At 44.3% G+C, this 24,573-nt stretch overlaps 1 protein-coding gene across 2 annotated transcripts in view; it reads right to left on the bottom strand.

The window, feature by feature from the left end:
- Window positions 1-2,146: 2,146 nt before the first annotated feature.
- LOC121566870 (TPA-induced transmembrane protein homolog) overlaps window positions 2,147-24,573 on the bottom strand; it is a 28,528-nt gene continuing 6,101 nt past the window's right edge. The window contains exons 4-8 of one of the 2 annotated variants that reach the window (XM_041876764.1): window positions 21,278-21,368; window positions 14,037-14,197; window positions 3,258-3,328; window positions 2,777-2,985; window positions 2,147-2,611 (exon numbers count right to left, since the gene is read on the bottom strand). In XM_041876764.1, coding sequence (XP_041732698.1) covers window positions 2,598-2,611; window positions 2,777-2,985; window positions 3,258-3,328; window positions 14,037-14,197; window positions 21,278-21,368 — 546 coding nt within the window. In that variant the 3' untranslated portion in view covers window positions 2,147-2,597. The remainder of the gene's footprint in view (window positions 2,612-2,776; window positions 2,986-3,257; window positions 3,329-14,036; window positions 14,198-21,277; window positions 21,369-24,573) is intronic. The other variant, XM_041876765.1, reaches the window with a different exon arrangement.

Below are 24,573 nucleotides of genomic sequence, written 5' to 3'. Positions count from 1 at the left end.
ATGGAACATCAGGAGACAGTAGAGACAGTAGTGGTACAGAGACACATGGAACATCAGGAGACAGTAGAGACAGTAGTGGTACAGAGACACATGGAACATCAGGAGACAGTAGAGACAGTAGTGGTACAGAGACACGTGGAACATCAGGAGACAGTAGAGACAGTAGTGGTACAGAGACACATGGAACATCAGGAGACAGTAGAGACAGTAGTGGTACAGAGACACATGGAACATCAGGAGACAGTAGAGACAGTAGTGGTACAGAGACACATGGAACATCAGGAGACAGTAGAGACAGTAGTGGTACAGAGACACATGGAACATCAGGAGACAGTAGAGACAGTGGTGGTACAGAGACACGTGGAACATCAGGAGACAGTAGTGGTACAGAGACACATGGAACATCGGGAGACAGTAGAGACAGTGGTGGTACAGAGACACATGGAAACATCATCGCCACCTAGTGTTCAGTCATGTGGAACATTGACAACTTCTGTAGCTGTAAACAACAACAACTTATTTAAAGGAAAACAACAAAAGGAATAGCGTGGTCATTGCTTCTGCATAACTAAGGAATAAACGCATGCCAACTGGATGTGAGTGACGTAGCACCCAGTTAGTGGTATGAGTGACTGGATGTGAGTGACGTAGTTAGTGGTATGAGTGACTGGATGTGAGTGACGTAGCACCCAGTTAGTGGTATGAGTGACTGGATGTGAGTGACGTAGTTAGTGGTATGAGTGACTGAATGTGAAGTGACGTAGCACCCAGTTAGTGGTATGAGTGACTGGATGTGAGTGACGTAGCACCCAGTTAGTGGTATGAGTGACTGGATGTGAGTGACGTAGTTAGTGGTATGAGTGACTGGATGTGAGTGACGTAGCACCCAGTTAGTGGTGTGAGTGACGTAGTTAGTGGTATGAGTGACTGGATGTGAGTGACGTAGCACCCAGTTAGTGGTATGAGTGACTGGATGTGAGTGACGTAGTTAGTGGTATGAGTGACTGGATGTGAGTGACGTAGCAGCACCCAGTTAGTGGTATGAGTGACTGGATGTGAGTGACGTAGTTAGTGGTATGAGTGACTGGATGTGAGTGACGTAGCAGCACCCAGTTAGTGGTATGAGTGACTGGATGTGAGTGACGCAGCACCCAGTTAGTGGTATGAGTGACTGGATGTGAGTGACGTAGCAGCACCCAGTTAGTGGTATGAGTGACGTAGTTAGTGGTATGAGTGACTGGATGTGAGTGACGTAGTTAGTGGTATGAGTGACTGGATGTGAGTGACGTAGTTAGTGGTATGAGTGACTGGATGTGAGTGACGTAGCAGCACCCAGTTAGTGGTGTGAGTGACGTAGTTAGTGGTATGAGTGACTGGATGTGAGTGACGTAGCACCCAGTTAGTGGTATGAGGCAGAGGGACTTTTAGCTAATTAGGACAACACCTTCCAGAGTACAATAAAAAATACAATTTATTTCACAAAATTAAAATGCAGTTTCCAATGAATTAACGTAAAATGTAAAGGAATAAAGAGATTCAAGCAATGCCTCAAATTGGAATAGTCCTTCCCTCAGAGATGATACATACTATACAGTAGGGTTCAGGAAGTCATATTACAACACATAGAAACATATTGGATAAAAATATCTCGTTTGGCCACAGACTTTGTTAATCCACTTTGACATTCAACATGCAAAGTATACACCGTCAGACACTGCATTTAAACACTTCCTGTAAACACCCAATGGCCTTTCCATTCTCTTGGCTACATGAGATAGATGGAATGATGGATAGATGGAATGATGGATAGAGGGAATGTGCAGAAAAGTCTCATCCATGTCTATTTGTCATACATTCAACAGTGAAGAAAACAGCTGTGTTTGTGAACAGAGGTAGAGGTAGCCCCCCTACCTCTACGGAAGCACAGTTCCCGCTCAGCCCAGTCAAAGCTATTCGCTGCTCTGGCACCCCAATGGTGGAACAAGCTCCCCCACGACGCCAGGACAGCAGAGTCACTGACCACCTTCCGGAGACACTTGAAACCCTACCTCTTAAAAGAATACCTGGAATAGTATAAAGTAATCCTTCTACCCCCCCCACCCCCCCATAAAAAAATAAGGAAAAAAAAGTGGTTGTCCCACTGGCTATCATAAGTTGAATGCACCAATTTCTAAGTCGCTCTGGATAAGAGCGTCTGCTAAATGATGTAAATGTAAATGGTCAAGGGACACTTTCATAGTCTGTCAGGTTGGACGTGCCGCTGATACAGTAATAGTGACCCAGTTTCACCAGACTTCCCCACTCACAGGATTCCATTATATGTGTCTGTCTGGGTTGGTCCATGGGTTCTATGTATCCATCAGATATTCCACTTATATAGAATATAGAAAATATAGAAAGACATTTTTTGTTTAAAACACTAGAAAGCAAACATATCCCCCTTTCTGGCTGTGGTGGCCCCATCCTCATGCCACTTCCTCTGAGATATGGGTGGATGCAGCATCGTAGAGGACAGAAACACAACGTCACAGACAGTCAGGCGTACCCCAAATACCACCTGATTATGGCACCAACACAGCACGCCACTTGTGCTCTCACTAGTCACTGCCAACTGCAAAGTAAGAAAAACAAAAATAACACTGTTAAGAATAACATCATAGGAACAATTCAGAATTTAAATTCATTAGATTATATTTCAGCAACAGTTTATATTGTTATATTGTGAGTGTGTGCTTGCGCGCGTGAGGGTATGTGCTCGCATGTGTGCCACTCTCACCCTGCGTGTCCAGTGTGTGTGTCTCACCCTGCATGTCCAGTGAAGCCGGGTGTATATACAGTGGGTGGTTGAGCTCAGGGTCTTGGTCATAGAGAGACTGTCTAAAGACGTTATACACCATCTCTCTACTCAGAGTGAACTTCTCCAACTCGGCATCGTTCAGGGGCATCAGGAACCGGAGCCAGTAGTCAGCTACCACAGAGCCGTTTCTGAGAGGAAAAGCAGACCAGCCAGTCAATCTCCATGTCATTGCTAGGGCCAAGAGTTTTTCCTGACCGTAAGACTTGACCAAGGAGAAAAAAAACGGGCTCTACCGTAATTATATATCATTGCAATGAAGCATGGGAAATAAATATAATATTTTTTTCCATCTGGCTCTCGTTAAATGCCAGCATACAGAGGGTAGTGGAAAGTACCGGAAAAAGCCATCCTTTCAATGAAGACAGTAATATATGTGTTACTTTGTTTTATTACGTGTTACCTGAAGTCAGAGATTCCAGCACTGGAGAAGTAGCGACCCAGGGCCGGAGATAAACTGTAGAGATCAGACAACTGAGGGGCGAGAGAGAGGTGGAGAGGGGTGAGAGAGAGGTGGAGGGGAGAAAGAGAGATGGAGAGGGGTGAGAGAGATGGAGAGAGGGGAGAAAGAGAGATGGAGAGGGGGGATGGGGGGGAGAAAGAGAGATGGAGAGGGGTGAGAGAGAGGTGGAGGGGAGAAAGAGAGATGGAGAGGGGTGAGAGAGGGGGGGGGGATGGGGGGGAGAAAGAGAGACAGAGCGAGAGAGAGAGACACAGGGAATAGAGAAGTAAAGTGAAAGAGGAAAAGAGAGTGTGAATGTCTTTCCTTGGAACTCAACTTCCTGTCACTACCATGGGAATTCCCTTGTTCCCGTTAAGCCCTCCTCCTACAGATTCCTTCCACATTCTAAGAACTTAAACCAAACTGACAACACCATAACACTAGGCTCCCTGCCAGGGACCAGTTTGAGGCTCCCTGCCAGGGACCAGTTTGAGGCTCCCTGCCAGGGACCAGTTTGAGGCTCCCTGCCAGGGACCAGTTTGAGGCTCCCTGCCAGGGACCAGTTTGAGGCTCCCTGCCAGGGACCAGTTTGAGGCTCCCTGCCAGGGACCAGTTTGAGGCTCCCTGCCAGGGACCAGTTTGAGGCTCCCTGTCAGGGACCAGTTTGAGGCTCCCTGCCAGGGACCAGTTTGAGGCTCCCTGCCAGGGACCAGCTTGACAGTAAAAGAAATAAACAGCAACAGGTGGTGGTACTTGGATTATTATGTTTTGTATGATAGTACTTTAAAAAAGTGGCAATATTTTGAGAAAAAAGTGGCAATATTTTGGGAATTGCTTGGCAATATTTTGAGAAAAAGTTGCTTTTAGTTGCCTGGTTTCCTAGATTGACATATACTAAATTCATTTTTAAACGGATGGGTTTATTGGTGTTAAAATAAACCAGTTATGCTATTTTGGACCACCAGGCTACTGATGTCACGCAGCCTGTCGTTTTTTTTGTGTTTATACCTTTTCATAACGACAACGACAAGTTTGATGTCTGACGACAATAGAATGTTCTGTGACAACTGTCTACAGACATGTCGATAGACGTAGCATAAACCAGCCTTTAGTCTGGAAACCTTCTGTGTTTAGTCCACTACCGTACTCACTCTGTTTAGCACATGGCCTCACATGGGAATCCATAGAGAGATGGGTGGGGCTTAAAAGGGTGTGAGCGACGCTGAATGGGTGTAGACAAAGAAGAGCTCTCCAATAGGTGTAGCCTACCAAAACATTCAAAGGCCATTTTCTCAAAATTGGGGTTACAAGTTTATCAACTTTCAAAGCAGAATTACTTTCCCATTGTTCCTCAACTGTAGTGTATGTTATACAACGGGTGGGTCTAATCCTAATTGCTTATTGGTTTAAACCGCATTCCAGCTGGTGTCTATTCCACAAGTTACCACCGGCTAAATCTATGACGTTAAAATGCCTATTTACTCTGTTCCATCTGACTGCGCAATCCACTGTCTCATCAGCCCAGCCAGGCACTTCTTAAACTTGATCTCCACTATAAAAAGCATCTAGACATTATCTCCCATTTCTTTTAGACTAACATTTCGTTTTCAACAGCGGAGATTTGTATAAACCTTGCTGTCTGTCTCTCCGACATTTGCAACATTGTTTCAATATTCAAATGAGATCTCCAGCTGCCCTATAGTAATGAATGTGTTGGGAGTCGGGACGAGACAGGCAGGCAGGCAGGCAGGCAGGCAGGCAGACAGGCAGGCAGGCAGACAGGCAGACAGGCAGACAGGCAGACAGGCAGGCAGACAGACAGGCAGGCAGGCAGGCAGACAGGCAGGCAGGCAGGCAGACAGGTAGGCAGGCAGGCAGGCAGGCAGACAGCGTTTCTCAGCCAGTCAAAATCATGAATCAGCTGGTATCATTTTTATGGATATATACAAAGAAATGTCAATTGAAAAAAAGGTAAAAAGAAACGAAGTGCAGCTAGTTTTCTGTCTTTCCAGCTTCAGTTTGAAGTGATTATGTTAGCTGTGTTGTTGGCTAGCTCCTCTGGACAACAGTGTCCTGACGAGTGAGCACATTTTCTATGCCAGGCGAAATCGCGCCTCATGTCACTAGAAAACAGCTTAAACAAATGCAAATGTTGCAACTTTGCTGTTATTCTGGCGGCACTTTTTGACGTGACTGTAAATTAGCCGTAGTTGGCTAGCTAGCAAGCAAGGGATAAGAACGTTGCCAGCCAGTAAGGCAATGGAACATTTAGAACGAACGACTGGGTCGCGTCCATAGATACAGAACAAAAAGACTGAACGACTGGGTCACGTCCATAGATACAGAACAAAAAGACTGAACGACTGGGTCACGTCCATAGATACAGAACAAAAAGACTGAACGACTGGGTCACGTCCATAGATACAGAACAAAAAGACTGAACGACTGGGTCGCGTCCATAGATACAGAACAAAAAGACTGACCGACTGGGTCGCGTCCATAGATACAGAACAAAAAGACTGAACGACTGGGTCGCGTCCATAGATACAGAACAAAAGACTGAACGACTGGGTCGCGTCCATAGATACAGAACAAAAAGACTGACCGACTGGGTCGCGTCCCATAGATACAGAACAAAAAGACTGAACGACTGGGTCACGTCCATAGATACAGAACAAAAGACTGAACGACTGGGTCACGCCCATAGATACAGAACAAAAAGACTGAACGACTGGGTCACGTTCCATAGATACAGAACAAAAAGACTGACCGACTGGGTCGCGCTCCATAGATACAGAACAAAAAGACTGAACGACTGGGTCGCGTCCATAGATACAGAACAAAAGACTGAACGACTGGGTCGCGTCCATAGATACAGAACAAAAAGACTGAACGACTGGGTCACGTCCATAGATACAGAACAAAAAGACTGAACGACTGGGTCGCGTCCATAGATACAGAACAAAAAGACTGAACGACTGGGTCACGTCCATAGATACAGAACAAAAAGACTGAACGACTGGGTCGCGCCCATAGATACAGAACAAAAAGACTGAACGACTGGGTCGCGTCCATAGATACAGAACAAAAGACTGACCGACTGGGTCGCGTCCATAGATACAGAACAAAAAGACTGAACGACTGGGTCGCGTCCATAGATACAGAACAAAAAGACTGAACGACTGGGTCACGTCCATAGATACAGAACAAAAAGACTGAACGACTGGGTCACGTCCATAGATACAGAACAAAAAGACTGACCGACTGGGTCGCGCCCATAGATACAGAACAAAAAGACTGAACGACTGGGTCGCGTCCATAGATACAGAACAAAAAGACTGAACGACTGGGTCGCGTCCATAGATACAGAACAAAAAGACTGACCGACTGGGTCGCGTCCATAGATACAGAACAAAAAGACTGAACGACTGGGTCACGTCCATAGATACAGAACAAAAAGACTGAACGACTGGGTCACGTCCATAGATACAGAACAAAAAGACTGACCGACTGGGTCGGGTCTCTATCAACCGAACCAATAGAATGAACAACCAGCCGGCTTGGGTAGCAACCCTAGATTTGTGTCGGGACTATATTTTGTGGAAGGATTAAATAGTATGAATAAATTCATCAAAATAACGTTAGTCTCGGGCCTAACAACACCCGTGCCAATATATCCTTCAAACACCAGCTTCTCGGCCATTATCACTTAAATATCAACATTTCTAGTCTTTACTTTTATCCAATGTAAAAAAAAAACAGAATTTCAAATGTTGCTACATAAGACCAAATCGACCTGGTCGGTCACAATTATAGGCCTATCCAACGGCTGTGGGAGGAACGAACAATGAAGCAGGGGTTTTACACAAGTGTCTGTGGGAGGAGCAACAACTTAAGGACCACTCCTGCATTCGCAAACCAGCTAATCCGTTTGAATATATTCTTGGATGGATTCTCCCTTTTCTTGAAATAATCAGTGATCTAAATATACACATATTAGATAAATGATGATAGACTATATAGGCAGGCTATAAATACATATTCACTGATCTGCCATGTTGGTAGCCTAGCATCATATCTCCTTTCACTATCCATCTATCGGACAAGGATGGGAGGAATGAAGGATCATAGGTTATCCCAAAACAGGGTCATGGATCTCCGTTACAGGCTATTCGTCTCAGCTCTACCGCTAACTGAGGCTACCACTGGTTCACCTTATAGAGGCTAGTGACTAGACCTGTTGGCTGTTAGTGATTTTAAGTTCCAATATTATAACCTGTCTCAGACGGGGCTTTAACCAAACCCCTGCCCCGTGGCTATGCAAGGTCCATGACAGGGTCCATGACTGGGACCTTGCATACCTTGAGCCCGACTGGACGCGCAATCCTTCTCCACACAATCCGTGATCTACATTCACAAGGTAATAAGCATAAGCCTATGAGTCTACTTCATTGGAAGTGTAGCCTACAGAAAACACATTACACATTACATTTGTAAGTTAACCTTTCGTTTCGACATACAGTGGCTTGCGAAAGTATTCACCCACCTTGGCATTTTTCCTATTTTGTTGCCTTACAACCTGGAATTAAAATGGATTTTTTTGGGGGGTTTGTATCATTTCATTTGCACAACATGCCTACCACTTTGAAGATGAAAAATATTTTTTCTTGTGAAACAAACAAGAAATAAGACAAAAAAACTGAAAACTTGAGCATGCATAACTATTCACCCCCCCAAAGTCAATCCTTTGTAGAGCCACCTTTTGCAGCAATTACAGCTACAAGTCTCTTGGGGTATGTCTCTATAAGCTTGGCACATCTAGCCACTGGGATTTTTGCCCATTCTTCAAGGCAGAACTGCTCCAGCTCCTTCAAGTTGGATGGGTTCCGCTGGTATACAGCAATCTTGAAGTCATACCACAGATTCTCAATTGGATTGAGGTCTGGGCTTTGACTAGGTCATTCCAAGACATTTAAATGTTTCTCCATAAACAATTCAAGTGTTGCTTTAGCAGTATGCTTAGGGTCATTGTCCTGCTGGAAGGTGAACCGCCGTCCCAGTCTCAAATCTCTGGAAGACTGAAACCGGTTTCCCTCAAGAATTTCTCTGTATTTAGCACCATCCATTATTCCTTCAATTCTGACCAGTTTCCCAGTCCCTGCCGATGAAAAACATGCCACCACCATGCTTCACTGTGGGGATGGTGTTCTCGGGGTGATGGGAGGTGTTTTGTTTCCCTTGATGGCCAAAAAGCTCAATTTTAGTCTCATCTGACCAGAGTACCTTCTTCCATATGTTTGGGGAGTCTCCCACATGCCTTTTGGCGAACACCAAACGTGTTTGCTTATTTTTTTCTTTAAGCAATGTCTTTTTTCTGGCCACTCTTCCATAAAGCCCAGATCTGTGGAGTGTACGGCTTAAAGTGGTCCTATGGACAGATACTCCAATCTCCTCTGTGGAGCTTTGCAGCTCCTTCAGCGTTATCTTTGGTCTCTTTGTTGCCTCTCTGATTAATGCCCTCCTTGCCTGGTCCGTGACTTTTGGTGGGCGGCCCTCTCTTGGCAGGTTTGTTGTAGTGCCATATTCGGATATTTTTTTAATAATAGATTTAATGGTGCTCCGTGGGATGTTCAAAGTTTCTGATATTTTTTTATAACCCAACCCTGATCTGTACTTCTCCACAACTTTGTCCCTGACCTGTTTGGAGAGCTCCTTGGTCTTCATGGTGCCGCTTGCTTGGTGGTGCCCCTTGCTTAGTGGTATTGCAGACTCTGGGGCCTTTCAGAACAGGTGTATATATACTGAGATCATGTGACAGATCATGTGACACTTAGATTGCACACAGGCGGACTTTATTTAACTAATTATGTGACTTCTGAAGGTAATTGGTTGCACCAGATCTTATTTAAGGGCTTCATAGCAAAGGGGGTGAATACATATGCACGCACCACTTTTCCATTATTTATTTATTTGAATTTTTTTGAAACAAGTTCTTTTTTTCATTTCACTTCACCAATTTGGACTATTTTGTCTATGTCCATTAACATGAAATCCAAATAGAAATCCATTTAAATTACAGGTTGTAATGCAACAAAATAGGAAAAACGCCAAGGGGGATGAATACTTTTGCAAGTCACTGTATGTTTGAAGGATGCACCAGAGCTAGAATTTGCATTTTGGAGATTCAGCCCAAGGCCTAGCTGTTACGCACAGTGAGGACATTGTAGCAAATTGGAAAGGCACCATGACAAAGTGGAGCAAAATGAAAACAGGGAAGATCAGATAAATAAATGTTTTTCTAGAAGTCAAATAGGGAGAGACAACTAAAGGTGTTAATGCTCCACATCTATCAAGACAACCGGAGCACTGGGCCAGCCGCTCTTAAATATCACCTGGGCCAGCCACTCTTAAATATCACCTGGGCCAGCCACTCTTAAATATCACCTGGGCCAGCCACTCTTAAATATCACCTGGGCCAGCCACTCTTAAATATCACCTGGGCCAGCCACTCTTAAATATCACCTGGGCCAGCCACTCTTAAATATCACCTGGGCCAGCCACTCTTAAATATCACCTGGGCCAGCCACTCTTAAATATCACCTGGGCCAGCCACTCTTAAATATCACTTGGGCCAGCCACTTAAATATCACCTGGGCCAGCCCTCTTAAATATCACCTGGGCCAGCCACTCTTAAATATCACCTGGGCCAGCCACTCTTAAATATCACCTGGGCCAGCCACTCTTAAATATCACCTGGGCCAGCCACTCTTAAATATCACCTGGGCCAGCACAGGTGAAACACCTTCCCACTAATGAGATCGCAACCAGCACAGGTGTAACACATACTGACTACCAATCGATGCGCCCTACGTGCTAAAGTCCAACCTCAAAACACAAATGGTAAAATGTGTGTGTGTGTGTGACGCCTGTTTGAATGAGTGTATTAGACCCCCGACACACACCTGCATACACACCCGCATACACACCTGCAGTGGAGGCTCCTCAGAGGAGGAAGGGGAGGACCATCCTCCTCAGTGAATTTCATAAAAATAAAAATAGTGAAACATTTAAAAAGTTATCCTTTTTAGATAAAACTATAATAAATATATTCACGTCACCAAATAATTGATTAAAACACACTGTTTTGCAATGAAGGTCTACAGTAGCCTCAGCAGCACTCTGTAGGGTAGCACCATGGTGTAGCCGGAGGACAGCTAGTTTCCGTCCTCCTCTGGGTACATTGACTTCAATACAAAACCTAGGAGGCTCATGGTTCTCACCCCCTTTCATAGACTTACACAGTAATTCCCACAACTTCCGGAGGACATCCTCCAATCTATCAGGGCTCTTGCAGCATGAACTGACATGTTGTCCACCCAATCAAAGGATCAGAGAATGAATCTAGAACTGAAAGCATAAGCTACAGCTAGCTAGCACTGCAGTGTATAAAATGTGGTGAGTAGTTGACTCAAAGAGAGAGAAAGACAATAGTTGAACAGTTTTTAACAAATACATTTCTTCCAAAATTAAGGTGAAGCAAGAGAGAGAGAGACAGCTATATTTCATAGTATTTTTTCCCCACTTCCTTAGCTAGCATCAAATGCAGCTCAAACAGAGAGGGATGCTATATTAGCTAGCTGGCTATGGCTATCCGACACTGGAACTCTTCCAAGTCTCCTATAAGTTGCTCTGGATAAGAGTGTCTGCTAAATGACTAAAATGTAAATGTAAGTCAAGGTAAGCTTTTGGTTTTATTAATTTATTTCTACTGAGGCTCGCCAGGTGTAACTGCTTAACTGCTAAACTGCTTGCTGTACACTGTACTGCATGATTGTAGCGGGTTTACTAACACGTTAGTTCTAGTAGCTATGTTGACTATGACGTTAGCTAATATGGTGACAACGATGTAGGCTGTGTGTAGCGGTTAGCGGTAATAATATGAAGGTTTTGCTTGGACAGGTTTTTTCGCCTAGTCACAAGCAGCTAATGTGTTGTGCACTGAAGTCCACAGGTGAAGGTTAAAAGGTGAGAGGAGGAGAGCGCGAAGTAGATAGGCGCGAGAAGGAATTACAGTGGGGAAAAAAAGTATTTAGTCAGCCACCAATTGTGCAAGTTCTCCCACTTAAAAAGATGAGAGAGGCCTGTAATTTTCATCATAGGTACACGTCAACTATGACAGACAAAATTAGGAAAAAAAATCCAGAAAATCACATTGTAGGATTTTTTATGAATTTATTTACAAATTATGGTGGAAAATAAGTATTTGGTCAATAACAAAAGTTTCTCAATACTTTGTTATATACCCTTTGTTGGCAATGACACAGGTCAAACATTTTCAAACAAGTCTTCACAAGGTTTTCACACACTGTTGCTGGTATTTTGACCCATTCCTCCATGCAGATCTCCTTTAGAGCAGTGATGTTTTGGGGCTGTCGCTGGGCAACACGGACTTTCAACTCCCTCCAAAGATTTTCTATGGGGTTGAGATCTGGAGACTGGCTAGGCCACTCCAGGACCTTGAAATGCTTCTTACGAAGCCACTCCTTCATTGCCCGGGCGGTGTGTTTGGGATCATTGTCATGCTGAAAGACCCAGCCACGTTTCATCTTCAATGCCCTTGCTGATGGAAGGAGGTTTTCACTCAAAATCTCACGATACATGGCCCCATTCATTCTTTCCTTTACACGGATCAGTCGTCCTGGTCCCTTTGCAGAAAAAACAGCCCCAAATCATGATGTTTCGACCCCCCATGCTTCACAGTAGGTATGGTGTTCTTTGGATGCAACTCAGCATTCTTTGTCCTCCAAACACGACGAGTTGAGTTTTTACCAAAAAGTTATATTTTGGTTTCATCTGACCATATGACATTCTCCCCAATCCTCTTCTGGATCATCCAAATGCACTCTAGCAAACTTCAGACGGGCCTGGACATGTACTGGCTTAAGCAGGGGGACACGTCTGGCACTGCAGGATTTGAGTCCCTGGCGGCGTAGTGTGTTACTGATGGTAGGCTTTGTTACTTTGGTCCCAGCTCTCTGCAGGTCATTCACTAGGTCCCCCCGTGTGGTTCTGGGATTTTTGCTCACCGTTCTTGTGATCATTTTGACCCCACGGGTGAGATCTTGCACGGAGCCCCAGATCGAGGGAGATTATCAGTGGTCTTGTATGTCTTCCATTTCCTAATAATTGCTCCCACAGTTGATTTCTTCAAACCAAGCTGCTTACCTATTGCAGATTCAGTCTTCCCAGCCTGGTGCAGGTCTACAATTTTGTTTCTGGTGTCCTTTGACAGCTCTTTGGTCTTGGCCATAGTGGAGTTTGGAGTGTGACTGTTTGAGGTTGTGGACAGGTGTCTTTTATACTGATAACAAGTTCAAACAGGTGCCATTAATACAGGTAACGAGTGGAGGACAGAGGAGCCTCTTAAAGAAGAAGTTACAGGTCTGTGAGAGCCAGAAATCTTGCTTGTTTGTAGGTGACCAAATACTTATTTTCCACCATAATTTGCAAATAAATTCATTAAAAATCCTACAATGTGATTTTCTGGAAGAAAAAAAATCTCATTTTGTCTGTCATAGTTGACGTGTACCTATGATGAAAATTACAGGCCTCTCTCATCTTTTTAAGTGGGAGAACTTGCACAATTGGTGGCTGACTAAATACTTTTTTTCCCCACTGTATATATACAACGTGGCTGCTATGAAAGTGAACTGTGTTTGCGTCTGATCAGGGGTGTATTCTTTGCGGCGATTCTGTTGAAAAACTATTCTTAAACGGAGGCAAACGGAATGAAACGGGGATAAACAAACCTGAATTTGTCGAATAGGAAACTTTTGTTTGATTACACCCTAGATCAGCTAGATGCAGGCGAGAGTGTGCAAGGCGGTATTGAACGTGTCACGGTCTGTCACTTTGATTACTCAAAATTCTCTCAACCTGTGTGCACCTACGTTGTAAACTTTCATTCATAGGCTAGGTTGTAGCAACCTCATGATGGGATACAGGGGAACATTAGAGTATCATGTAGTAGCCTAAACCTATCGATGCTACATTGAACTGGGTGAATGGAATATGGATGACAGACATCCAATATGCTGTAATAGAAATAAGTGCCATGTTCATAAAAAAAAAAAAAAAAAGATTCATCCTCCCTCATCTTAAACGGCACCGACCCACCTGTCTCTACCTATGTACGTAACCACACAGACTTGGATGAAATACGTCATCCGAGTCTGTGTGGTTCCTCATTCTGAAAAGAATCTGTGGCACAACCTCTTCTAGGTGCTAATAGGCCTACTTATAATAATATGGTTATTACGTGTTAAAAGAGAAAGGACTTCCTTGTTACTAAAGCCAATTCTAAAGTATAGTTTTTCCAGGTCATCTAACTCGGGCATTTCAACAGTGACGCACACAGAAACAGGGAGCCAGGGAGATATGTTGAAATAGGCCATAACTGTGACTTTATTCTAAAAATGTTGACTTTATTCTCTAAATAATAATTTTACTTTATTCTCTAAAAATAAATAAAATCCAAGTACAACCACCTGTCGCCATTTTGTTTTTCTCTTCACTTGGCCCTAATACTCTTCCATAGAATTCACAGCCAGATGATATGTTGTAGTAACACACTTGTTATTAAACAAGCATGCTTCAAACATGCATTCCTGTTGAGTTGAAGGTCATAAATAGGCTTACAGTGAGATTTTGACATTCCTGAAAGTCATAAATGCGAGGTACCTTCTCTTTTAGTTGGCTGGACAGGGCCTTACTCTGATTGGACGCTGGGGATAGCAGCTCTGGTGTGAATATCTGATTGGTCAGTCTGAAGCTTCCGTTGAAATGTCGCGGCAGCTTGAACAAGGCTGGATCGTACTTCTCATCCACGTCATCTTGGATCACTGTTCAACCAGAGAGATGGAGAGCCAGACAGTGTCATGGATCACTGTTCAACCAGAGAGAAGGAGAGCCAGACAGTGTCATGGATCACTGTTCACCCAGAGATAAGGAGAGCCAGACAGCGTCATGGATCACTGTTCACCCAGAGAGAAGGAGAGCCAGACAGCGTCATGGATCACTGTTCAACCAGAGAGAAGGAGAGCCAGACAGCGTCATGGATCACTGTTCAACCAGAGAGAAGGAGAGCCAGACAGCGTCATGGATCACTGTTCAACCAGAGAGAAGGAGAGCCAGACAGCGTCATGGATCACTGTTCACCCAGAGAGAAGGAGAGCCAGACAGCGTCATGGATCACTGTTCACCCAGAGAGAAGGAGAGCCAGACAGCATCATGGATCACTGTTCACCCAGAGAGAAGGAGAGCCAGACAGCGTCATGGATCACTGTTCAACCAGAGAGAAGGAGAGCCAGACAGCGTCATGGATCACTGTTCACCCAGAGAGAAGGAGAGCCAAACAGCGTCATGGATCACTGTTCACCCAGAGAGAAGGAGAGCCAGACAGCGTCATGGATCACTGTTCACCCAGAGAGAAGGAGAGCCAGACAGCGTCATGGATCACTGTTCACCCAGAGAGAAGGAGAGCCAGACAGCGTCATGGATCACTGTTCACCCAGAGAGAAGGAGAGCCAGACAGCGTCATGGATCACTGTTCACCCAGAGAGAAGGAGAGCCAGACAGCGTCATGGATCACTGTTCACCCAGAGAGAAGGAGAGCCAGACAGCGTCATGGATCACTGTTCACCCAGAGAGAAGGAGAGCCAGACAGCGTCATGGATCACTGTTCACCCAGAGAGAAGGAGAGCCAGACAGCGTCATGGATCACTGTTCACCCAGAGAGAAGGAGAGCCAGACAGCGTCATGGATCACTGTTCACCCAGAGAGAAGGAGAGCCAGACAGCGTCATGGATCACTGTTCACCCAGAGAGAAGGAGAGCCAGACAGCGTCATGGATCACTGTTCACCCAGAGAGAAGGAGAGCCAGACAGCGTCATGGATCACTGTTCACCCAGAGAGAAGGAGAGCCAGACAGCGTCATGGATCACTGTTCACCCAGAGAGAAGGAGAGCCAGACAGCGTCATGGATCACTGTTCACCCAGAGAGAAGGAGAGCCAGACAGCGTCATGGATCACTGTTCACCCAGAGAAAAGGAGAGCCAGACAGCATCATGGATCACTGTTCACCCAGAGAGAAGGAGAGCCAGACAGCGTCATGGATCACTGTTCACCCAGAGAGAAGGAGAGCCAGACAGCGTCATGGATCACTGTTCACCCAGAGAGAAGGAGAGCCAGACAGTCAGAACCAGACAGGTTAGAACCAGACAGGTCAGAACCAGACAGGTCAGAACCAGACAGGTCAGAACCAGACAGGTCAGAGCCAGACAGGTCAGAACCAGACAGGTCAGAACCAGACAGGTTAGAACCAGACAGGTCAGAACCAGACAGGTCAGAGCCAGACAGGTCAGAGCCAGACAGTCAGAACCAGACAGGTCAGAACCAGACAGGTTAGAACCAGACAGGTTAGAACCAGACAGGTCAGAACCAGACAGGTCAGAGCCAGACAGGTCAGAGCCAGACAGTCAGAACCAGACAGGTCAGAACCAGACAGGTCAGAGCCAGACAGGTCAGAACCAGACAGCATCAGAACCAGACAGATAACACGTCATCTACAACTCTAATGTTATTTTTATCCATATGCATTACATCTGAAGCACGTCTAAGGCACATTTCCATACTGTGATCAAGAAAATTCTATTCTAATCTATTTTATTCTCTCCTATTCTATTCCACTCTATTCCATTCTGCTCTATTCCACTCTATTCCGCTCTGCTCTATTCCATTCTGCTCTGCTCTATTCCACTCTGCTCTGCTCTATTCCATTCTGCTCTGCTCTATTCCATTCTGCTCTGCTCTATTCCACTCTATTCCATTCTGCTCTGCTCTATTCCACTCTATTCCATTCTGTTCTGCTCTATTCCACTCTATTCCACTCTGCTCTGCTCTATTCCATTCTGCTCTGCTCTATTCCATTCTGCTCTGCTCTATTCCATTCTGCTCTGCTCTATTCCATTCTGTTCTGCTCTATTCCATTCTGCTCTGCTCTATTCCACTCTATTCCATTCTGCTCTGCTCTATTCCATTCTGCTCTGCTCTATTCCATTCTGCTCTGCTCTATTCCACTCTATTCCATTCTGCTCTGCTCTATTCCACTCTGCTCTGCTCTATTCCATTCTGCTCTGCTCTATTCCATTCTGCTCTGCTCTATTCCACTCTATTCCATTCTGCTCTGCTCTATTCCACTCTATTCCATTCTGCTCTGCTCTATTCCATTCTGCTCTGCTCTATTCCACTCTATTCCATTCTGCTCTGCTCTATTCCACTCTGCTCTGCTCTATTCCATTCTGCTCTGCTCTATTCCATTCTGCTCTATTCCACTCTATTCCATTCTGCTCTGCTCTATTCCACTCTATTCCATTCTGCTCTGCTCTATTCCATTCTGCTCTGCTCTATTCCACTCTATTCCATTCTGCTCTGCCTAATTCCACTCTGCTCTGCTCTATTCCACTCTATTCCATTCTGTTCTGCTCTATTCCATTCTGCTCTGCTCTATTCCACTCTATTCCATTCTGCTCTGCTCTATTCCATTCTGCTCTGCTCTATTCCATTCTGCTCTGCTCTATTCCACTCTATTCCATTCTGCTCTGCTCTATTCCACTCTGCTCTGCTCTATTCCATTCTGCTCTGCTCTATTCCATTCTGCTCTGCTCTATTCCACTCTATTCCATTCTGCTCTGCGCTATTCCACTCTATTCCATTCTGCTATGCTCTATTCCATTATGCTCTGCTCTATTCCACTCTATTCCATTCTGCTCTGCTCTATTCCATTCTGCTCTGCTCTATTCCATTCTGCTCTGCTCTATTCCACTCTATTCCATTCTGCTCTGCTCTATTCCACTCTATTCCATTCTGCTCTGCTCTACTCCATTCTGCTCTGCTCTATTCCATTCTGCTCTATTCCATTCTGCTCTGCTCTATTCCACTCTATTCCATTCTGCTCTGCTCTATTCCACTCTACTCTATTCCATTCTGCTCTGCTCTATTCCACTCTATTCCATTCTGCTCTGCTCTACTCCATTCTGCTCTGCTCTATTCCATTCTGCTCTGCTCTATTCCATTCTGCTCTGCTCTATTCCATTCTGCTCTGCTCTATTCCATTCTGCTCTGCTCTATTCCACTCTACTCCATTCTGCTCTGCTCTATTCCACTCTATTCCATTCTGCTCTGCTCTATTCCACTCTATTCCATTCTGCTCTGCTCTACTCCATTCTGTTCTGCTCTATTCCATTCTGCTCTGCTCTATTCCATTCTGCTCTGCTCTATTCCATTCTGCTCTGCTCTATTCCACTCTATTCCATTCTGCTCTGCTCTATTCCACTCTGCTCTGCTCTATTCCATTCTGCTCTGCTCTATTCCATTCTGCTCTGCTCTATTCCATTCTGCTCTGCTCTATTCCACTCTATTCCATTCTGCTCTGCTCTATTCCACTCTGCTCTGCTCTATTCCATTCTACTCTGCTCTATTCCATTCTGCTCTGCTCTATTCCACTCTATTCCATTCTGCTCTGCTCTATTCCACTCTGCTCTGCTCTATTCCATTCTGCTCTGCTCTATTCCACTCTGCTCTGCTCTATTCCATTCCGCTCTGCTCTATTCCACTCTATTCCATTCTGCTCTGCTCTATTCCATTCTGCTCTGCTCTATTCCATTCTGCTCTGCTCTATTCCACTCTATTCCATTCTGCTCTGCTCTACTCCATTCTGCTCTGCTCTATTCCATTCTGCTCTATTCCATTCTGCTCTGCTCTATTCCACTCTATTCCATTCTGCTCTGCTCTATTCCACTCTACTCTATTCCATTCTGCTCTGCTCTATTCCACTCTATTCCATTCTGCTCTGCTCTACTCCATTCTGCTCTGCTCTATTCCATTCTGCTCTGCTCTATTCCATTCTGCTCTGCTCTATTCCATTCTGCTCTGCTCTATTCCATTCTGCTCTGCTCTATTCCACTCTACTCCATTCTGCTCTGCTCTATTCCACTCTATTCCATTCTGCTCTGCTCTATTCCACTCTATTCCATTCTGCTCTGCTCTACTCCATTCTGTTCTGCTCTATTCCATTCTGCTCTGCTCTATTCCATTCTGCTCTGCTCTATTCCATTCTGCTCTGCTCTATTCCACTCTATTCCATTCTGCTCTGCTCTATTCCACTCTGCTCTGCTCTATTCCATTCTGCTCTGCTCTATTCCATTCTGCTCTGCTCTATTCCATTCTGCTCTGCTCTATTCCACTCTATTCCATTCTGCTCTGCTCTATTCCACTCTGCTCTGCTCTATTCCATTCTACTCTGCTCTATTCCATTCTGCTCTGCTCTATTCCACTCTATTCCATTCTGCTCTGCTCTATTCCACTCTGCTCTGCTCTATTCCATTCTGCTCTGCTCTATTCCACTCTGCTCTGCTCTATTCCATTCCGCTCTGCTCTATTCCACTCTATTCCATTCTGCTCTGCTCTATTCCATTCTGCTCTGCTCTATTCCATTCTGCTCTGCTCTATTCCACTCTATTCCATTCTGCTCTGCTCTATTCCACTCTGCTCTGCTCTATTCCATTCTACTCTGCTCTATTCCATTCTGCTCTGCTCTATTCCACTCTATTCCACTCTGCTCTGCTCTATTCCACTCTGCTCTGCTCTATTCCATTCTGCGCTGCTCTATTCCATTCTGCTCTGCTCTATTCCATTCTGTTCTGCTCTATTCCATTCTGCTCTGCTCTATTCCACTCTATTCCATTCTGCTCTGCTCTATTCCACTCTATTCCATTCTGTTCTGCTCTATTCCACTCTATTCCACTCTGCTCTGCTCTATTCCATTCTGCTCTGCTCTATTCCATTCTGCTCTGCTCTATTCCATTCTGTTCTGCTCTATTCCATTCTGTTCTGCTCTATTCCACTCTATTCCATTCTGCTCTGCTCTATTCCACTCTATTCCATTCTGCTCTGCTCTATTCCATTCTGCTCTGCTCTATTCCATTCTGCTCTGCTCTATTCCACTCTATTCCATTCTGCTCTGCTCTATTCCACTCTGCTCTGCTCTATTCCATTCTGCTCTGCTCTATTCCATTCTGCTCTGCTCTATTCCACTCTATTCCATTCTGCTCTGCTCTATTCCATTCTGCTCTGCTCTATTCCACTCTATTCCATTCTGCTCTGCTCTATTCCATTCTGCTCTGCTCTATTCCATTCTGCTCTGCTCTATTCCACTCTATTCCATTCTGCTCTGCTCTATTCCACTCTACTCAATTCCATTCTGCTCTGCTCTATTCCACTCTATTCCATTCTGCTCTGCTCTATTCCACTCTACTCTATTCCATTCTGCTCTGCTCTATTCCACTCTATTCCATTCTGCTCTGCTCTACTCAATTCTGCTCTGCTCTATTCCATTCTGCTCTATTCCATTCTGCTCTGCTCTATTCCATTCTGCTCTGCTCTATTCCATTCCATTCTGCTCTGCTCTATTCCACTCTACTCCATTCTGCTCTGCTCTATTCCACTCTATTCCATTCTGCTCTGCTCTATTCCACTCTATTCCATTCTGCTCTGCTCTACTCCATTCTGCTCTGCTCTATTCCATTCTGCTCTGCTCTATTCCATTCTGCTCTATTCCATTCTGCTCTGCTCTATTCCATTCTGCTCTGCTCTATTCCACTCTATTCCATTCTGCTCTGCTCTATTCCACTCTGCTCTGCTCTATTCCATTCTGCTCTGCTCTATTCCACTCTATTCCATTCTGCTCTGCTCTATTCCATTCTGCTCTGCTCTATTCCACTCTATTCCATTCTGCTCTGCTCTATTCCACTCTGCTCTGCTCTATTCCATTCTGCTCTGCTCTATTCCATTCTGCTCTGCTCTATTCCACTCTATTCCATTCTGCTCTGCTCTATTCCACTCTACTCAATTCCATTTTGCTCTGCTCTATTCCATTCTGCTCTGCTCTATTCCACTCTGCTCTGCTCTATTCCATTCTGCTCTGCTCTATTCCATTCTGTTCTGCTCTATTCCACTCTGCTCTGCTCTATTCCATTCTGTTCTGCTCTATTCCATTCTGTTCTGCTCTATTCCACTCTGCTCTGCTCTATTCCATTCTGCTCTGCTCTATTCCATTCTGCTCTGCTCTATTCCACTCTATTCCATTCTGCTCTGCTCTATTCCACTCTGCTCTGCTCTATTCCATTCTGCTCTGCTCTATTCCATTCTGCTCTGCTCTATTCCACTCTATTCCACTCTATTCCATTCTGCTCTATTCCATTCTGCTCTGCTCTATTCCACTCTATTCCATTCTGCTCTGCTCTATTCCATTCTGCTCTGCTCTATTCCACTCTATTCCATTCTGCTCTGCTCTATTCCATTCTGCTCTGCTCTATTCCACTTTATTCCATTCTGCTCTGCTCTATTCCATTCTGCTCTGCTCTATTCCATTCTGCTCTGCTCTATTCCACTCTATTCCATTCTGCTCTGCTCTATTCCATTCTGCTCTGCTCTATTCCACTCTATTCCATTCTGCTCTGCTCTATTCCACTCTATTCCATTCTGCTCTGCTCTACTCCATTCTGCTCTGCTCTATTCCATTCTGCTCTGCTCTATTCCACTCTATTCCATTCTGCTCTGCTCTATTCCACTCTGCTCTATTCCACTCTACTCTATTCCACTCTATTCCATTCTGCTCTGCTCTATTCCACTCTACTCTATTCCATTCTGCTCTGCTCTATTCCACTCTACTCTATTCCATTATGCTCTGCTCTATTCCACTCTATTCCATTCTGCTCTGCTCTTTTCCATTCTGCTCTGCTCTATTCCACTCTATTTCATTCTGCTCTGCTCTATTCCACTCTATTTTATTCTATTGTGGTAAAGACACCGATGAACTATGATAAGGACACCAGAGCATTACGATAGAAGTGGAAATGCTGTACCTAAACACACAATGACGGAGACTCCAATCACCAGCGCGATGAGGAAGATGAGGCAGAGGACCTTCCACAGACTTCTGCGCACCCTGCTGGTCTACAGACAACACAATACACGTTACACTACACACAGCACACCATTTTACATTTTATTTTACATTTTGTTAATTTAGCAGACCCTCTTATCCAGAGCAATTTACAGTCAGAAGCAGAACAACACAACTCAATCTACAGACAAACAGATAGCACAGCACAACAGTCTACAAACAGAACAATACAACTCATTCCATAGGAATGCAATTAAATTCCTGAACTGACTGCAATTGAGAGTACAGGATTTGTAGGCCTACTGTAAATTGATTTGAATGAACGAGTGGTGTGTTTGTCGAATACTCTATGCTGTAATTGCTGCCAAAGGTGCTTCAACAAAGTACTGAGTAAAGGGTCTGAATACTTATGTAAATGTGATATTTCCGATTTTTTTCTTTTTATAAATTAGCAAAAAATTGATGCATTTTCATGTAAAGTAAAATACCAGAACTGCTGTCACAGTGCCAGACCCTTCTGCAGGCGTTGTGAGATCTGGTAATGGTGCTACCTAACTGTTACCTGCTACCTAACTTACCTGTTACCTACTACCTAACTGTTACCTGTTACCTAACTTCAACCTGCTACCTAACTGTTACCTGCTACCTAACTGTTACCTGATACATAACTTACCTGTTACCTACTACCTAACTGTTACCTGTTACCTAACTTCAACCTGCTACCTAACTGTTACCTGTTACCTAACTGTTACCTGTTACCTAACTGTTACCTGTTACCTAACTGTTACCTGTTACCTAACTGTTGCCTGTTACCTGCTACCTAACTGTTACCTGCTACCTAACTTAACTGTTACCTACTACCTAACTGTTACCTGATACCTAACTTACCTGTTACCTACTACCTAACTGTTACCTGTTACCTAACTTCAACCTGCTACCTAACTGTTACCTGTTACCTAACTGTTACCTGTTACCTAACTGTTACCTGTTACCTAACTGTTGCCTGTTACCTGCTACCTAACTGTTACCTGCTACCTAACTGTTACCTGCAACCTAACTGTTACCTGTTACCTAACTGTTACCTGTTACCTGCTACCTAACTGTTACCTGCAACCTAACTGTTACCTGTTACCTGCTACCTAACTGTTACCTGCAACCTAACTGTTACCTGTTACCTACTACCTAACTGTTACCTGCTACCCAACTATTACCTGCTACCTAACTGTTACCTGTTACCTAACTGTTACCTGTTACCTGCTACCTAACTGTTACCTGTTACCTAACTGTTACCTGTTACCTAACTGTTACCTGTTACCTAACTGTTACCTGTTACCTGCAACCTAACTGTTACCTGTTACCTACTACCTAACTGTTACCTGCTACCCAAATATTACCTGCTACCTAACTGTTACCTGTTACCTAACTGTTACCTGTTACCTGCTACCTAACTGTTACCTGCAACCTAACTGTTACCTGTTACCTACTACCTAACTATTACCTGCTACCCAACTATTACCTGCTACCTAACTGTTACCTGCAACCTAACTGTTACCTGTTACCTAACTGTTACCTGTTACCTGCTACCTAACTGTTACCTGCAACCTAACTGTTACCTTCTACCTGCTACCTAACTGTTACCTGCTACCTAACTGTTACCTGCAACCTAACTTACCTGTTACCTACTACCTAACTGTTACCTGTTACCTAACTGTTACCTGCTACCTACTACCTAACTGTTACCTGTTACCTACTACCTAACTGTTACCTGATACCTAGCTTACCTGTTACCTACTACCTAACTGTTACCTGTTACCTAACTGTTACCTGTTACCTGCTACCTAACTGTTATCTGCAACCTAACTGTTACCTGCTACCTAACTGTTACCTGTTACCTAACTGTTAACTGCTACCTAACTGTTTACTACTACCTAATATTTTGCTATTACCTAACTGTTACCTGTTACATGTTACCTAACTGTTATTTATCTGTTACCTGCTACCTAACTGTTATCTGTTACCTAACTGTTACCTGTTTTGTTTTTTCATTTAGCAGACGCTCTTATCCAGAGCAACTTACAGGAGCAATTAGGGTTAAGTGCCTTGCTCAAGGGCACAGACAGGTTTTTCACCTATTCGGCTCGGGGATTAGAACCAGCGACCTTTCAGTTACTGGCACAACACTCTTAACCACTAAGCTACCTGCCTAAGTGTTAACTGTTACCTGCTACCTAACTGTTATCTGACACCTAACTGTTACCTGCTCCTAACTGTTACCCAACTTACCTGTTACCTAACTGTTACACTGCTACCTAACTCTGACCTAACTGTTACCTGCTACCTAACTGTTGCCTGCAACCTAAATGTTACCTGTTACCTAACTGATACCTGATACCTAAATGCTACCTAACTATTACCTGTTATCTAACTGTTACCCAACTGTACCTAACTGTTAACTGCTACCTAACTTTTACCTAACTGTTAACTGCTACTTAACTGTAAAATAACTGTTACCTGCTACCCAACTGTTACCTGCTACCTAACTGTTACCTGTTACCTAACTGCTACCTAACTGTTACCTGCTACCTAACTGTACCTGTTACCTAACTGCTACCTAACTGTTACCTGCTACCTAACTGTTACCTAACTGTTACCTAAATGTTACCTGCTACCTAACTGTTACATTTTACCTAACTATTACCTGTTACCTGCTACCTAACTGCTACCTAACTTACTTGCTACCTAACTTATCTGCTAACTAACTGTTACCTGCTACCTAACTGTTAGCTGCTACCTAACTGTTACATGTTACCTAACTGTTACCTTCCACCTAACTGTTACCTTCCACCTAACTGTTACCTGCCACCTAACTGTTACATGTTACCTAACTGTTAGCAGGTAAGTTAGGTAGCAGTTACCTAACTTATCTGCTAACTAACTGTTACCTGCTACCTGACTGTTACCTGCTACCTACCTGTTCCCTGCTACCTAAATGTTACCTGCTACCTACCTGTTCCCTGCTACCTAAATGTTACCTGCTACCTAACTGTTACCTGCTACCTAACTGTTACCTGCTACCTGTTACCTAACTGCCACCTAAATGTTCCCCACTACCTAACTGTTACCTGCTACCTAACTGTTACATGTTACCTAACTGTTAAGTGTTACATAATCGTTACCGGCTACCTAAATGTCACCTGCTACCAAACTTAACTAACTCTTACCTTTTACCTTTTACCTACCTGTTACCTGCTACCT

The sequence above is a fragment of the Coregonus clupeaformis genome, chromosome 5 (genome assembly GCF_020615455.1).
Source record: "Coregonus clupeaformis isolate EN_2021a chromosome 5, ASM2061545v1, whole genome shotgun sequence".
Taxonomy (NCBI): Eukaryota; Metazoa; Chordata; class Actinopteri; order Salmoniformes; family Salmonidae; genus Coregonus; species Coregonus clupeaformis.
This window is presented reverse-complemented; position numbering and strand designations above follow the sequence as displayed.